At 43.8% G+C, this 17724-nt stretch overlaps 1 protein-coding gene across 2 annotated transcripts; it reads right to left on the reverse strand.

Annotated features, from left to right (window-relative positions):
- Positions 1-2245: 2245 nt before the first annotated feature.
- SYT13 (synaptotagmin 13) lies at positions 2246-16907 on the reverse strand. Of its 2 annotated transcripts, none has more exons than XM_041400149.1 (6): positions 16419-16907; positions 11172-11394; positions 9129-9263; positions 7279-7592; positions 3268-3397; positions 2246-2550 (listed from the first exon to the last, which is right to left on the reverse strand). In XM_041400149.1, exons 1-6 carry the CDS (start codon positions 16599-16601, stop codon positions 2246-2248), a joined length of 1290 nt encoding a protein of 429 aa, XP_041256083.1. In that variant the 5' UTR covers positions 16602-16907. The 2 variants fall into 2 exon arrangements, with proteins under 2 accessions (XP_041256083.1, XP_041256075.1); XM_041400141.1 differs by having other exon boundaries at positions 9129-9269.
- Positions 16908-17724: the final 817 nt, after the last annotated feature.

A 17724-nucleotide genomic window follows, 5' to 3' on the forward strand; every position in this document is an offset into this window, starting at 1 on the left:
CTCTGCATCTTCTTGTGTCCTCTCCCAGGTCAGGTATCTGTACACATTGATGTAAACAGTTCCAGCTCTCTCAGACTCTCCTCTTACAGAAGAGGCACCAGTCCCTTAAATGTCTTCATGGCCATTTAGCTGCACTCTTTCCAGAATCTCCAGATCTTTCTTTCCCTGGGGGGTCCAGCAACAGACACAGCATTCCAGAAGTGCCCTCACTGGTGCTGAGTTGAAAGGAAGGATCACCCTCCTTTGACTTGCTGGCATTGCTTAACGCAGCACAAGGCACTGTTGTCCTTCTCTGCTGCAAGACCATGGCTCATGTCCAACTTGGCACCCACCAGGACACCCAGGTCCTTTTCTGGAAAGACCCTTTACAGATTGTCAGCCTTTACCCCTGCACTGCAAGGCGTTGTTCTTCCTCAGGTGCCATTTCTCCTTGTTGAATTTCAGGAGGTTCCTGTTAGCCCAGCATTTCTCCAGCATTTCTCTCAGCATCCCTCTGAATGTCGGCACAACTGCCTTGTGTATCAATCACTACTCCAAGTTTTGTTTCATCTACAAACCTGCTGAGGCCATGCTCAAGGTCATTTATGAAGGTGCTAAACTCTGTCAGCCTCAGAACCAGTCCCAGTCACCACTAGTTACTGACTTGCAGCTGAACTTCATTTTCCCAGTTCATATGCTGTTATGCCTGGTGCTTCAGCCAGTTTTCAGACACTGGTTCTGTTGTTTTCTCTTTGCCAGCAGGATGGCACCCTTCCCTTGACAAGCTGCTAGACTTATTCGACTGCACCTTCAGAATGGGATGGATACTAGTTAAAACTTAGCTTAATATTTTTATTTAAACAAGGATCAATCTGACCCTGCAAATATGAAGCTCTCTGAGATTTTCAGGGCTACAAATTATATGGTTCTGTTTCCAGATTTTTGGATGCCTTGTCCCCATGGAAGTCCCTTAAAGTTGTGTCTACTATTTGAAAAAAAAAGTAGTAGGACAAGAAGTGTGCTTATAGGGTCATGACATTATCACTGCCAATGCCAGACTTTCAGTCCATCTAGAGACACAAAAAACCCGACAGTTAAAAATAACATTTAAGCCACACCAAATCTTGAAAGTGAACACAAAAAACAAGCCCTGGAGAGTCTGTCTGGTTGGTGAATTCCTTCTGTCTGGAAGTGATGAAATACATGGTAGTTAATAAGGGCTGTCTTTGAGTAATGCTGGTATGAGGATTTGAGTGCAATAGTTAACCATCAAACCAAAACCATCAGCTGCTAAAGTATGGAATGATCCCACTTCTTTTGCCTAATTTTAGATGTTGCCTGGAATATAATTAGCATATTTGAAACTTGGGATAAACCCAAACAGAAAATATGGCAGTAAACAGAAAGGTTTGGTCCAAGTTTTAGGAGGTAACATCAACAACAACTTTTTGTTCATATTTAGGACCTTCCTGGATGACACTATAGAAAGACAAATAGTACAGGTATTCTGCTAAACTAAACATTCATATTTTCAGCAGTTTTCATGAACCTTAAATACAAGGTATCGAACTCTCCAGGAAACAAAAGTAAAGGAAGGTATTTGACTTCTTGTTCGGCAGTGTTTGCTTCAAAGGCTACACAGAATGAAGGCGTTGACTGTTTCTCCCTTTCTTCTTCCTCTGTTCTCTCCCTTCATTCTGTATATTTTTCTAGGTATCCATTTACTGCACTTTGGCTTCACTCTCTTTCTCATACTGGTTCTTTGTGCCTGCCACGACAGTCAGTTCTCTGATCTTCATTTCTCAGTCTTGTGGAGTATTATGAAAAGCAGTGATTGATAAAACAGTTGGGTGTTTGTGATTATGGAGCCAACACTCATCAAGGGACTTGGGTGACAGCACTAGATGCCAAGGAAGGGCTTATATTTCCATGATAACTTTGCTCTTCTTTCCTTCCCTCTGCTCCTCTACAGAAATGGAGACCTCTCGGAAGAGACAGTGGGCAGGCAAATAAAATTGATTCAAACCAACCAGGCAGCCAATCCCTTGTTTGAGACAACCACTTGATTAGGTGAGAGCCTGTCCTTTAAATACATTTTCCAGGCAGTTTCCTGGGCTAGAATGAGCAGGAAGATCAGAGAAGGGTGCTGTAGTAAGAGTGCTATGCTGAGCAATTTCATGGAGGTGAAGGTGGAAGATGAAATCCAGCTTACTCCCCCAGGCTCTGAGGTCTGATGGGAATCTTGTTGTCAGTAATCACGATGAGCCTACATGTGGAGCTGGTGCCACATGGCTATCTGTTTCCTGGGGTTCCTCAGCATTTCTTCCCAGTGGTTCCTCTCTGTGCCTGTGACATGTAAGCCCAGACTGCACTTGCCAAGCACATAGCTCTGGCCAGCTCCATCCTGGCTCAGCATTTCTAGCTCCACGCTGGAGGCACGCAGGAGCTCATGAGGCACCTCGAACATGATCATCTCATTCCACACAGGGTTGATCTTGTGTTTTGCACGTTTGGTCTGCTTCTTCTTCAGCTTCAGTGACTGATGCCTCAGTGTCACCTTGACAGAAACATCTGTATAAGGAGAGGAGAGATACACCATGTTAATGAGCATGTTACAAATAGACTAGACTAGACTAGAATAGGCTGAGTTGGAGGGGACCCATCAAGATCATGGAGTGCAACTCCTGGCCCTGCACAGGACACCCCAAAAATCATGCCATGTGCCCAAGAGCATTGTCCAAATGCTTTTTGAACTTAGTTAGGCTGGTGCTGTGACCAACCTAAGTCTCCCTTGACTTAGCTTCATGCTGTCTCCTCAGGTCCTCTCCCTGTCCACGAGAGAGAGGAGATCAGTGCCTGCCATTTCACTTCCCCTTGTGAGGATGTTGAACGCCATGAAAAGGGGCTCCCCTCCCTCTTCTCCAGGCTGAACAGAGCAAGTGACCTCAGCCACTCTTCATAAGGCTTCCACTCCAGGCCCTTCACCATCCTGATGGCCCTCCTTTGGACGCTCTCTAATATCTTATTTTTTTTATATATATTGTGATATCTGAATCTGCACCCAAAAATGCAAGAGAATTTACACTGGTGATATCAAACTGAGACAGCACAGTAGAAATATTGGTCAGGGGGCATTTGATTTTCACTTTTTAGAAATTATTCAGATCTCTTTGGCTTTCTAAGCCAGACTTTTTTTTTTTTCCTGTCAGAATTCACCCTTCCCACTTTCTTTCTAGATTTACATAATAGCAGAAACAATAATATCTGTTTCCTTGTTATAACACTCACCACTTCCTAGTAGATCTTTCAGCTGCTTGGAATGGAGGTTTTTAGCCTTAATAATCACCACCAGCAGGCGATTGGCTGCTGGCAGGTAGCTAATAGAGAGCAGAACCTCCCCATGGCCCATGGATGGCTCCTGGAAATGGAGACACAGAAAGGGTTAATTTTTTGTATAATCTTGGTCAGAACATTAGGAAAACAACAGTAGAAGATGGCAGAAGGTAGAAGGTCATGGACCAACCAAGTTGTCTCTCTGTGCAGGAGATTTTTCCTGTTATGCTGGATGAGAATAAACCTGGCAAAGATATCTGAGGCTCATAAGGCTCCCATAATGTGAGTTACTGAATCCTTATGGCACTGGAAAGTAACTGCTTCCTGACACCAACTTTTGGTCCAATATTTAATCAGAAGAAGATCTGGCTCTGACATGCAGTGCAAATAGTCAGAAATTCCTATTTTGAGAGACCACCTAACTGTCCTGTATTTATGTCCACTACCCCCTTTAATGCTTTTTGTAATTCAGTTTTGGTTCCAGGTGCTCCTTTTCCCAGAAGGCTCTGACTGGACTCAGCTTCCAACCTGCATTGCCCAGCAGGAGTGTAGGGCTCCTTGGGAAAGCAGAGATGGTGCTTGGGGCTGAGTCTGACCTGGAGCTGGACTACGCCTTCCCTGACACCTTATTTGATATGAGAAAAAACCCAGCCAAGCTGAAATCCTCCATGAGCTGGGCACAGTACATTAGTCTTCCTTCCCACCTGCCTTCCATCAGGGCTGTGAGCAGCTCTCCCTGCATCCCCTGTTGGAGACTCCCTTTCCCTTTCCCTTTCCCTTTCCCTTTCCCTTTCCCTTTCCCTTTCCCTTTCCCTTTCTTCCATTTGCCCTGGACAAGCAGCCCTTGGGGGGAAAGCCTAGGGACACCACCACTGCTCTCCTGTAAGAGAGTAATACCATTTCCTACTCGGGAGCCAGCAGGGAAGGAGAGAAATCCCACACCGTTGTGTGCAGAGCTGACAGCCCATGGCAAGGAACAAAAGGGGAGTAGTTATTCTCTCAGTGAGTGGGAGCTTGTGACAGAAATCTGGTTTAGTGTGAGGTTAATGACCCAGAAGAGTCCCCAGAAAGCCAATGCCAATTCAACAGACTCATTCTGGGCTCCTTAGCACGTTCTACGTCCTGGAGGATAGACAGCCCTTCTCTCCAGGCTATTTCTGTGCTCTGCAGTGTCGCTACTAAGTGAGCCATAAATATTTCAAATTAAGTTTTCAACCAGTTTCTCAAAACAGGCAAGGAGAGGCCGTGTAAACTCTCCACGAGCTGATTGACTCTCCAGAAAACATGGCTGTCATCACTGTCTGGTTCAAATGACTAATTTGTCCTGCACAAATCAGGTGGAAGGGCATTAGCAAGGAAGCCTGAAATTCAATCCCAAGTCAGCCCAAGTAAATCTTTTTTTTCATGCACTCAGGTAGCAATGAAGGGCTTGTATGCATTTCACTTATATGAATTCTGTCTTAAATTGAAGTGCACCATAGAAAAGCCCAAACATAAAAAGAGGCAGTTTCAAATGCTTGTATGCCCACCACAAAAGAATTGTACACTCAGGGACAAACCCAAACACCACCTCAATGCAAACCCAGCGTTTAGGCATGTCATAAGTTGCTTTTGTTTATTTACTCCCACCACATCTCAGCAGGTCCCATTCTATAGCTCTTGGCTAGAATTTGGTTCCTGTAGCTGCAGGCACAGACAGATGCAGTGGATTGGGAGGGGGTGGGGCTCTGTAGACGTGCACACACACACAAACACACACATTGTACTCGGATCACATCTTGTACTTATGACTTTCTAGCTCCTAGTGTGCTGATCAAGTTTTTGGCCAACCTGTATCCACATGAAAACAAAACCTGCAATGGTTGGTCTCTGCTGGAGTTTTGCTTGAACAGACCAAACCAGAAGTACTTTTCCTTCCCCTTCTGGGCTGTGTTTTCTTTGTTTCTTTTTTCCTATTTAGTCCATAACCTACATTTTGTGCTGAAATCCTGCAAATTCATGCAACCATGAGAGCTTCAGTCTTTCTTTCTATGCAAAATGAATAAAAAGCAACAAGGGGTCATCAATGATTTACGTGCAGGGCACCACGAAAGCACAAAAGGGAAGTTGCTATGCAAGGGCACACTATCATCAACCCACTATCATTACTGTCATTAGCAAAGCAGTGGGAGGGAAGGAAGACAAGATAAGGCTATCAGTCTCCAGTATCTAGGCTTTGCATTGCTCACAGGACTCAATGAATTCCTGAATGCTAATTGCATTACCTGGTTAGCTGTAAGCTCCACTCTGGGCTCCTTCCCTTCTGTGTGGGAGAATTACTGGGAAGGTAAGAACGAATTTTCTGCCCTTTCCGGCATTTCAGGGAAATGTCACACTTTTGACAAAGCTCAGTAACTTTGTTCCTGGATGAATGTTGTCAAAAATAGCTCCTCTTTTTTGATCATCTCTTCCTCACTCCCTCCCTCTCTGGTTCTCAATGAATGATTCAGGATCTGTATACATAAGCTATCTGTGCAATGGTTGGCTCTCTCAGGTCCCAGATGACGCAAATTCAGCTTTCACTGCACATCCTCAGCTCAAACTGGGGCACTGTTCAGCAGTACTGCTGGTGTTAACCTTGTGCTGTCAGCCTGGAGAAGAAATGAATGCTGTCCTGTTTCTGTGTGTGGTTGTGAACTGGACCAAGGCAGAATTCCCTGTATATCAGGACTCCATCAGGTGCACTGGAATAACAACTTATCATTGCTGTGAACAGACTGTTCCTTGTGTATTGCTAAAAAAGCAGATGCTTCAGTATGGGGTGAGAGGGAGGGGGTTACAGCTATTAGACAAGTACTGAGTCTCATGCCTGAAGTTTATTAAACTCATTCAGATCACCCGCTTGTTTCTGCTGCCTCTCTCCCTGACAGATGTTTTTTTTAGTGTGGACCGTCCTGTTAGTATTCAAGTGGTTATCAGATAAATCAGCACTATTGGAAATCAGAAATGCTAACTCTGTACTCTGTGTCTGTGGCCAGCTCAGTGGAGAGCCCTCATCCCTGATGGTGACAGGTAATAATTTGTTTCATTGTGCTTAGTGGTGGTGCTAATGTTGTTTTGCATTGCTCAGCCGTACCACAGCAGACTACAAGAGGTACCACTTGTTGTGATGAACGAGCAGCAGTGGTAGCAGCATCCTGCTGCCATGCTAAGTGAATTGCTGCTGCTAGAAGTACAGCCTAGCTCATGGCAGGAAAAAGGCTCCTGAGGAAATGTGCAAGAAATTAGTGCACATGAAGCATCCCCTGTACCCACTTCAAGAACTGTTGGAATTCCTCCCTGTCTGTGCAACTGGCAAAATGTGGATAAGGAAAGAAAGGAAGGTTTTGATGTTTAAGGAAACCAAGACAATGCAATGAATGATATTTTGATATCTCCCAGAACAAACAGCACTGGATTGATTTCGGTAAGTGTAAGTGTCCTTCAGTCCAGCATTCCAGTCCCAACAATGTATTTCACTACTAGATTAAGGCTCCCTGGGGTACCACCGCGTGCCTTACCACACCCAGCCTTGCAGACTCCCTCCACTGGGCTCTGCAGGTACTCTGATATTTCAGCTCTTGCCACTCTGGTCCTGTATCAATAATTCTCAGAAGCTCACACACCTTTTTCTAGACATAGCATTTGAATTACAGATGTCATTTGATTACAGCCAGTGTCAGATTGTCGTGTAACTGGGGAGGAGTTGAGGGAGTTGTGACACATTAACAGCTGGGAGCATTAGACAGAAGGGCTTCTGATATGACGAGCTACAGACCAGCACAGAGCTGTGCCGAGTGATCTCTGCAGTCACACATCACGCCTCTAAACCTGCTCCAAACAAATAAAGCCACCCACCCACACGCACCTCTCTAGGAAAAGGGTTTCTCTTGTCCAAACTCTTAATCATTAGGGTTTCTGAACTACCGACACAGACAGAGTCCATACCTTCTCTGGGCTCTTCAGCCTTTCCCACTGGGCCTTCCCAAAGGATTCCTCCATTTCAGCAAGGTTCAGTTTCAGTTCCCCCACAATGCTGTGCCTGGAGAACTTGTCACAGTTTCTCAGGGTGAGAGTCAGTGTTCCTCCTGGCATCTCCTCCTCTGTTAATGGGAATTGCAGCACCTCCTCCCAAAGGGTGTGAAGTGCCTTCTTCTTCAGCTCTGTCTGGGCCTCAGCAATGCCAGACTTGCTCTCCAGTGTGCCCAGTATGTAGCAATGGCAGCCAGTGTCTTGGTCCCCACTCATTCCGCCATGCATAGCTGGAAAAGATGGATGGTAAGGACCTCTCACAAAAGACAGCCCTGAAATATCTGTGGCTAAATTGCTTGTTTCATGACAGCAATAAAATAAAACAGCTGCATAGACATTGACCCCTGTTCCTGCCTGCTTGGGGGCTGATTAAGCTGTGAGCCCATGCTGTGGTGTTTTCCTCAGGCTGCACATTGTCCCTGTCCTTGTGCCACTGCAGAAGGATGCTGCCAGTGTTTGGGAGAGCAACAGCTGAGTTCAAGAAAACACATTCTGTTGAAAGATGTAGAACAGCACTGAAATGAGGCATCAAGAAACAGGGATTGGCATTTCTCATTATCTTTTACCTTGGCACACAAAAAAAAACCTTCTTACAATGACTTTAAAAAGAGGAAAGTCAGTCACAGACATCAGAGATGGGATAGAGCTTCCCTTGGCACACATCCATCCCTCCATGCCAATGTCTAAGGGTCATTGCATTCTGCTGGTCCCACCTCTGGTAAATGAATCCATCAGAAGCCACCCCACAGTCCAAAAGACCTGCATCAAGAGACATTCATCCCTAATTTTATATCCCTTTTATGTTGAAAAGTCTAGAGTGAGAATAGCATTTCACACTCCTCTGCAGTTGCAGCAACAGAGCTGCTCTGCCTTCTCTGGCAGCAAGAGGAACGCCCCCTCCTCCAAGGGGTCACTGAATCTCACAGCTTTGAGGGGAAAACTGTTGTCCTTGCTGCAGACAGTCCAAGGACAGCTGCTCCTGAACTGCCAGGACCTGTGTGTCACAGGGCTCTCTTGGCTTCTCAGGGGAGCAGCACGGGCAAGCAGAGCCAGGTCCTGTGCACAGGAGTGCCAGGGTGGCAGCCAGCCGGCGTGGGTGTCCATCCTGAGGGGAATGGTGGGCTTGCTGCTGGCAGGAGGCCTGCAGCAGTGGCTGCCATTCAGCACCTTTTCAATTCTCGCCTCAGAGGGTGTGATTTGATTAGGTTTCCACAGAGATCTACACTGTGCATGAATTATTCAGTCAGCTTATTTTACTCTCCCAGAGGAACTGATGATGCTCCAGCCCTGAGTGGAGAAGCTGTTGCAGTTGTCAGAGTGACACAGAGCCTGGCTGCCTGGCCAGGCGCTGCCAGAGGGACTTAAAATATGTCTGGTGTCTCCAGCTCAGGCTTTGACTTGACTTGAGGGAAGGGCAGTAGGGGGTGGATCAGGTTGAAGAATGAAAGATATGGAGAGGAAGGAGATAGTAACCCCATTCCTCTTGCCCCTAAAGGAAAAAATAAAAAGAAGAGGTTGCTTTGTACCAAGTCTTGGACTGGAGGAGCCCATCCTGGTTCCGGACAAAGCTGTGCAAACAGCTGTTCCCAAGCTAGGCCCTCTCTTCAAGCAGTGACATTGACAGCTATTCCTGTTCTGCAAGCCCAGCACCAGTGAAACAGCCAGTGGTCCTGAGGGTGCCTGTTGGCCGTAAGATAGGAGGGGAGCTGTCTTTAAGTGTAATCGCCCTGTGTGCCGCCCGCTCAGCCGGGGCCCAGTGCCCTTACCTTGGAGGAGGGCCACGCGCAGCTGGGCGCGCTGTGGGTCGTGGAGCAGGGAGTAGTGCAGCTCGGGGGCCTGCTGCCCACTGCCCGCCCGCTCGGGCTTCAGGTGCTCCGTGACACACACGTCCTTGACCACACCTGGAACTGAAATAGCCCCTTTAGCAAGCAGCTCTTCTCCTTCCCAAGACAACAAATCCACTTTCTCTTGACTTGACTTTTTCTAAATAGCTCGCTTTTTCTGCACTTTGTAGGCCGGACTAGAATTTATTTTCCTTCTTCATCCATCATCATACATCCTTTTTGTTCTGTTTACTTGCACTTTCAGCTCTTTCTATAGCATTTGGACAAGACTTCTGCTCTCTACCACCTTGTGCTCCACGATGGTTCACACACTTGCTCTTTTACCTTATGACTAGGCCACGGTGTCTGAACGACATTCATTACTTGCTATATTGTTTTATATTCTTTTAACTAGCATTATTAAACTAAATCTTATGTTCTCTGCAATGAGAATGTGAGTCTGCTCTTGAGCTGCTGTGCAACTCTGCATTAGGTAAGACCTCTCTAAACATTTTGTTTTGTTTTTCTTTTAATTTTAACAATGAAGTCTTTGTCATGCAAAAGACATCCATTTCCATAGCACTTGATCAGGTTGAAGGCAATGAACTTTGGAATCCATAAGGCAGTTTCTCCATGCATGATTTTGGAGCTGAATATGTATTTCATACTGAAATAAAGCAAGTTGCAAGACTAAAAGAAAAGCCAGAGATTTTTGTCATCCAGAGCTGTTATTTGCAAGGTCAGTTCCGATTCACACAGAAAACAATAGTGGGCCAGCACACTTCCTCTAAAAATCTCAGCCACAGTTCAGACCAGTTCATTGTGGCATCAAAAGGAGAACGCAATAATTCTTGCTTAATTTTAGCAACACTTGAGCTATATATTCAGGCAGAGCAGGAAGGAAACTTGCTTGTGCCATTAGCAGTGCAGAGAGGCTCTTACACCAACACTTATATAAAGCTTTAGCCTAAATGCGGCCATCACCTTTCATCCTTTCCACCCTGATAATCTTTTCCCTGACACCTAAGGATGTGGCTCAGACAGTCTGTTCCTCCAATGCATCTGAATCCCATGGTATTTTCTTTTCCTTACTCACAAGCCTCAGGTTGGAGGGGTGAAGGTAGCAATTGTCCTTCCAGAAGAGCAAAAATAGAATCTAAAAAAATTAAAAATAACTAAAAAGAATACTCAGTAAAAATAGTGGCAGATGGCATTGTCTCTCTGGCAAATCTTCAGGAAGGTTTTATTACAGTGGTAACCATAAGAGTAAATTACGCTGTTAAAATATGGCTGTGAAGTTAAAAATCAGTATGGAAGAAACCCAGACGTTGCCAGATGTATATAATTAAGACTGCATTTTCTCTCAGGCTCTAGAAATCTTATGTTTCAGGATTTGGAGTGTTACCCTTTGGGCTGGCTGGGAAACAGGAATTCTGTTTGGCAAAAACTTTGAGGTGTCAGCCTTCAGTTTCACTGCACATTACAATAAGCCAAGAACATCTTACCAAACCATGGCAATAAAGGAGGAGAGAAAATTAGAAGCTTTGAGCCCCACTGTCACTGACAAGGACAGTTGTTGGACAGATAGCATTTGACCTGGAGGAGATACTCTGCCTAATTTTGGCCAAATATTTCACACATACTCTGGCTACTGCTCTCAGCACAACTACACTAAAAGTGCTTTTCTACAAAATATCTGCTACCAGGGAGACAGATTCTTCAAAACAAAAAATGTTTAGGTAAAAAAAAAAAAAATGCAACAAGATACAGCTACACCTTTGTTATCAGAATGTCCTTATGAGCTCCATGACTCCTTCTACTAAACAATGTGTTGAAAGCAAAACTCAGAGTGCTCATGATAAGAAAGCGAAAAGCATCCAATAAATTCCACATTTATTTATCTGACAACGATCACATTATGCTTAGAAGTATTACAGATTCACACCCACTAAAACGATTGCTAGTTTGAAGACCAAAATCTCCTACCGTTTTGAGGGAGAACAAACAGCTCCTCATTGACTTGTATCTTCATCCTATTCTCATCCAACGCAGTGTGTTTTCCAGGAGCTGCTTCTTCTGTTGTCTTCAGAGAGTACTGTGTGTAGTTAACAATTTCAGGTGAAGTTACTTCTGGTTTGGGGCCATAAATGTTGGGAAACTTCAGAAGTGCTCGAGGCTGGACTGGCTCTGCAGTTTTCTTAATGTTGAACTGAAAATTAAAGCTTTGTTTATTACTTTGCACAAATTACATTAACTCCTCCAATTCTCTTAATGTTAGATGACCTGAGACAGGAAAAGAGCAGGGCCTCTGGTCAGTCCTTCCATCATTTTTTTCTTGGCTTGTAGAAACCACTGCCTGTATGTCTGGAGACTTTCTTGCCAACACTGCTACCTAGTACTTGGTGTGTTTCTTTTCAGATTTATTCCTCTAAAGATGTTTAATTACTATAAGAAAAAGATATGTTCTTATCATTTGATTTTTCCTCTGTTTTGGTACCAGTTAATATTTTCATAAGTTAATCCTTTCATTTTAGTAAAGAAATTAACCACAAAGTTAGTTTTGCTTTGATTAAGATATGGCAATTTTTACTTTGATGTTTGAAGTCAAATCCAAGAGCAAGAGATCTCACAGAATCCAGAATATTTTATGTGAGTATATAGTAATCATTAAGAGTGCAAAGAAATAAATCAAACGTGGAGCAAGTATGACCATGATGCAATAAGACTAAGGAGAGCTGGTTGAACAAATGAGCCCTGGACTGGCAAACCAAGAAGAGTTGTTGGTCCTCTCAGCCCCTAGGCTCTGTGGACCAGAGCTCCATCTGACCATCAGACACACATTTCCCCTTTATTATACCAGGACTGAAACTTGGATTTATGTCTGATTTGTTCTTAACACTTCAATTCCCTGCTGAATCATGAACATGGGATGAGCAGAAGAACATGCAAGATGCTCAGGTAGTCTGAGCAAAGGCTACCAGAAAAGGCATTACTGTTCTCCCAAAATAAAAAAAATATTTTAATGGAATAGAACAGTTCTCTTCTGCTTATGTCCCAAGAAAGCATCCTGCCTTCTTATAAATTAATCATTCCTGATTCATTTATATTTGGATTCATTGATGGGGAAGAACAAAAGCTGACTAGCAAGTGACCCCAACCCTTGCAAAAGATTTTATTAATGTTTCCAAAACATGGAAGACAAAACCCACAACTAAAACAGCCATTTTGGTTGATTATTGTGCAATGGGATTATCTTCAACCTACTGCCTGCTAACCTATTTTTGGTCAAGATTGAGGGCAAGGCAGAAAAGGCTCGTACTGTAATTAAAATTTTTAATTAGTCTTATGGTTTTCTATTAATAATGAATGTAGATGGTGCCCTGAATCTCTTGTCAGTGTTGGGATTTCCTGGTCCCAGTTTGCGTGTCCAGAGGAAGCACACCTACCTCTCAAGAAATAGAGCTGAAGAAAGAGGGCTGTCTTGGATGTTAGCCTAGTCATATTCTGCTTGTGGAGATCCTGGTTTCATACAATTGGCAGTGGTAATGAACTAATTAGGCCAGTGACTCCATCTTCTCAAGGCAGACAGTACACCAGTGTTTAGGAAGGCTACTGTGCAACATAGCATTTTGTCTTGTCTAATTTTAAGGGCCTTGAAAGAGAAGTGGGCTGAGAGAGAACAACGTCATTGTGTGCCATCCTCACCTAGCATCCCGCCGAGTTTAGATACTATGTAAATTACACAGTGTGGGGCCATAAGTGAGATCCCTCTGGTAGAGATGCGAGCCTCATCAGTCCTAAAATACCTAGGAAATGTGAAGTTACTCATCCAAACTTTAAATGTAGTTTTCCACTCTTCTAAAATTAAAGCAAACGAAGCAGAATACGTGAGGAATCGCTGACAGCAGCTAGAAAAGGCAGGTTTCTTTTGTTGTGCAGAGGCATTACATCCAGCACACACAGTGGTGGTCAGCCTCTGCTGTCCTCTCTCCTGGAGCTGCTGTGTCAGGCTGCTGTCCTGCCACTTACTGGAGCCTCCTGCCTGGATTGCTCTGTGCTGCCAACACACAAAGCACTTCCAGATCCTTTGGGATGAAAAACACCACAGAAATTTGAGGTATTGTTAGTACAGTCTTTTCTTTCTCTTGCTAAGTACCTTGCCAGGTATTTAGTCAGAAAATCAATCAGCACACAGCATCTAAGAACTCCATTGGGTCTAAATATTCCTCTTGTCTGTCTGCTCTGCAGAATTAGAGACGAGAGACATATGCAAGCACAGTGGGACTAGCCCACCCCCTCTTCCAACTGCATCTGCCTCTGTTTATTATGTTGCTGCCAGCTCTTTTCCCAAGTGCCGTGTGCTAATCCAGTTACATAGCAGTGCCCTGTGGAAGTTTCCTTTGCAACGCAGCAGTTGTGTCTTAAATAAAGACACGAGAAGAGTTCAGAGAGCTCTGCAAAAATGCATAAAAGTAAGTAAACTAAAAGGAGCAAGGAGGCTGCAAATGATCCTTCTGTGTTCCTGCCCAGTGTCACTCAAACCACCAGACTGCTGCCATTTTTGGATGTGTTTAGGAATCTTCATTCTGCAGGTTTTGCTAGACTTTGCAAATTTGCAGCATTTTCTCATTGTTTTGTAGATGTATGTTTGTGTTTGAACTTCTCCTCTTCATGGATGCAGGGCATGTCCATGGGGAGCCTCTGTCTATAGCAAATACAAGCATCTCTGTCATGGGAGACATGCCAAGTGAATAAAATGCAGACTTGCTGCATCTTTCTTTTGTCATCTGTGTTTATCAGAATCAGTGTCCCTGACAGGTTTCAATAATTAAATGTGTCCAACACTGACTAGGACATACTGTGTACTAATATAGTCAGAAAAAAAAAGTCCCAACAGAACAATTTATAAACATAGAGATAATAAAATTTCACAAGATCACAACTCAAATTGAGATTCATTTCTTGAAGGTATAGAGACTGATTCTGATTCAGTGACAACATAGGAGAATTCATGTTCCTGGCAAGAAAATTATTTTAATTGGAAAGAATTGCTAAACATATGGAATATGCAAACTAAGAACATTTTGCACTTTCTGTGACAGAATGTTCACTCGGCTGCTATAATGTGTCTAGATTTCTTTTAAAAAAACCATAAACCCAGTAGCATTGGAAATAATACTTCAAATTAAAAAGTCTACAATGCTGAAAGAATGCAATCACTCAGGTAATAATGACACATTTAGGGCAGATTGAATAATTTTATCCCCTGTTGGTCAAATACTGGATTAAGTCATGGCAAAACTTATGAATGTAGACATATTTTGAGGACCATAACTGAATAGCTGCTGAGTACTGAACAATATGGAGACATAGTGCTTATTTCAGCCCTGCAAACAGGATATCACCCCCATAGACACAGTGGATTAATATCCAGGATGGATTAACACTTTCCCAAGATGTTTCCCAAAAAGCTGTATAAAAGGAAAAAAGCCCAGTTTAAGAATGGAATTAAAAGGAGGATTTTAGATGTTTCTGGGCTTGGAGATTACAACATCAAACTGTCATAGAAAGAGCCTGATGATAAAGTTGTCTGTGGGTTGTGTTGCTGCAGACAACAGCTAGAAAAATTGCTTTGGAAAGTGATGTGGCTGTCAAAGTTACACATTTTTCATTAATGTTAACAGTAAACTTGGAAAAATCTCTGCATCACTGTACATTCTTATATACAGGTGTTAGTAAATCCCCTCTATGGGGTAGAAAAAACAAGAAAGGAGCCTGAAAGGGACATGACTAAGCTATCAAAGAGAATAGCAGATGAAATCCATCCTAGGAAAACGCAAACAGGTACTAGGAGTTATTCAACATGCTCATGGGGGGAGGCTCAGAATTAGCAGCAATATCTTGAGAAGTCCTAAACTCCACACAGAAGTTAATCCATGGTCAGTGAAGCCATCCTCCCACACCTCTCCTCCCCACTCCAGCAACCACAAGATCTGCTAATGCCATTCTCTGTATCTGCACCAGTTCCTACAATACTGTTTGTAGATTTGGTCGTCTTTACTCAGCATAAACTGCAACAAGAACATGAGGATGCCAAGGTTCTTTTCTGTTAAGAGGGTAAGAGTGGAAACCAGAGAAAGACTGAATATTTAATTACAAACATTACAGAGGAGTTCAGTTAGGACTCCAGCTACACTCTTTAGGAATCCAAAAATAATAGCTCAAATAGTTAAAAGGCAAACAAAGGCTGTTATACAATGGAGCACGACGTTTAGAATGGACTACTATGGCATAACACTTGGTTGAATGGTTAGGTGAAAGTGAAAAGGACACAGGCACAAACAAATATCAGGAGCAACAGCCAACAGGTAATACTTTCAGATACTGACCAGTGCTATAGCTTATTCTAAAGACCACATTCAACTGAGGAAATCATCAAACACTTCCCCTTGAAGAAGAGATTCCCATTAATATCAGCATATTAGAAGTGTTCTATAATTCCCCGAGCTCCCTCTTGCTCTGGGCTCAGGAGTAAATCAGGCTGTTTGGATTCTAACAAAAATGAAAGAGCACACAGGGATGTCTGACACTATCCATACTCCACATTGTTTTTACAGTAAGTGAAAAAGAAATTCATAGTGTGATGAGATTGTTCAGTCATCACAATCTAGATTCTCACTTGCTTTTTGTTATGATTTCAATGCCTTGTTTTAACTTCACACATAATTAATCCCCTCAGTTAGAAGGGCAGAAGGAGGAGGAGGGAAGGTTTTCACAAGAAACCAGCTGTTGACAGGGAATTATCCTGCAGGAATGATGAGATATTGTGAATAGAATTAAATAGCTGCTGTACGAGACCTCAGCAGGAGCCATCTCCTCGTCACAATGCTGCGTGCCACCTGGTAGAGTCAAGCCTTCTCTTCTCAGGAAATTATTTCTCTTTTGATCTATCTTAACAACTAAGCAGCATTTCCAGTCCTCATCCCCGTTTCTGCCATTAGCAGCTTTCTCTCTGGCTCCATGGCAGCTGTCTCCTGCTCCAGTAATTCTGTGGTACCTAGCTCATCTCTGTTTTTCCCTCCTCCTCCCACTGGCATGTTGTTATATCCCAAACACAGCAAGCAGATAAACAGGCAGCATAAATCACATGCTGAGTAGCCTAACAGGGAAGTTGCATTCCCACCCTCCGCCTTTAAAGAAAAATCACAGAGTAAATTAGAGACTGTGCCTTACTTGCTGGACTGGCTGAAGAACACTGGGCTTAGTGTTTTCCGTCTCGTCCTCTTGGTCCTTTTCTGAGAGTCCTTTCCCAGGTTGCTTGCATTTGCAGAAGCAGGTGAGGCCACAGAGGGCAAGGATGCTAGTTGCAGTCCCTAAGGTAGCCCCCAGGGCTATAACTGGAGCAGACAAAACCATTGTCCTGGGCTGCACAGGAACAGAAAGCACAGAGACCCTGTGGCTCTTTCTACTCCCTGGGAGAGCAGCTCTCCCACATCCACTCCGAATTCTAGCCTGGCTTCATTCTCCTTGGAAGTCTGAAAGCAATTCTCTTTGCAGCAAAGGGACCAATCTAGACACACAGATAAATCATCCCACCTTTGCTAGGCAACAAGACTACCTTTCTATCCTGCTGATGGAGTTGCTGCTCCAGGTCAGGGAGAGGAAATAGTAATTGTGGTGCCTGCAATCTCCATATAGCTGCAAACAGGCAGTTTTCATTGAAGCCTGTTCTCCAGCTCCACTGGGAAAAGTCTGATGTGTGATAGAGAGGAAAGACGTCAGCAGAAGGGGCTGGCCTTGCTAGCTAACTCACAGAAAGTGCATCCAAGTGTTTGATCATCTCTCTAGCAATATTTCTCGGGGTTGGCTTGCTATATGCTCAAGAGGTTGCATTTTTTTGTCTTAAGGCAAAGATAGTGACTGCCAAAAGCTGCTGGCCTGAGAAGCTGTGTTATGATAGCACTGCACGATAACTCTGTAGTCACAGTAAAGCCTCTGTATAAGTCAGGCAAAACTTTCTCATCCTTCAGAGGCTGCAGAACAAACACAGGCAAGAATTAAGCACTGTTCCATGCCTCACCACCTGCCCCTCAAAGCACAGGGGCTGAACCTTTTGGAGCTGCTGTCTGCAGGATAAATGCAGAGCAGCACCTCTCTTTAAAAAGAGAGCAGAAAATCCTACCAAATATGATGCACTAGTGCATATGCTGCTTCCTCTGGAGAAAATGAGAAAGCAAACAACATATGCTAGATATTAGTCATAGTGCTTACCACACTGGTGTCAGGCAGTGGGCTGCTGAGCACAGAAGAACCTGCATGAATAGACTTGAAGAGCTAGATGTCCATCCCAGTTTTCTCTTGAGGTGATGGAGTGATTATCTTTCTCTGACTCATTTATTTTTGCCTTATTTCTCAGAATGCCCAGCTTGGGGAAGAGGATGATAAATTCTGTTTGATGTGTTTGATAATAAATGTTTGATGTGTTTCTCATGATATGTGCTACCCTTTTCTGGGTACTTCACAAGGAGAATCTAGTGGC

Source organism: Onychostruthus taczanowskii, unplaced genomic scaffold (assembly GCF_017590055.1).
Source record: "Onychostruthus taczanowskii isolate IOZ18803 unplaced genomic scaffold, ASM1759005v1 scaffold1, whole genome shotgun sequence".
NCBI classification, from domain to species: domain Eukaryota; kingdom Metazoa; phylum Chordata; class Aves; order Passeriformes; family Passeridae; genus Onychostruthus; species Onychostruthus taczanowskii.

Coding starts and splice junctions, on each gene's coding strand:
- SYT13 (XM_041400141.1), bottom strand. CDS start 16,601: ATGGTTTTGTCTGCTCCAGTTATAGCCCTGGGGGCTACCTTAGGGACT. Junction 7,593..9,128: donor GCGCGTGGCCCTCCTCCAAG/GTAAGGGCACTG, acceptor CATCTTTTCCAG/CTATGCATGGCGGAATGAGT. Junction 3,398..7,278: donor GGCTGAAGAGCCCAGAGAAG/GTATGGACTCTG, acceptor CTCCATTTCCAG/GAGCCATCCATGGGCCATGG.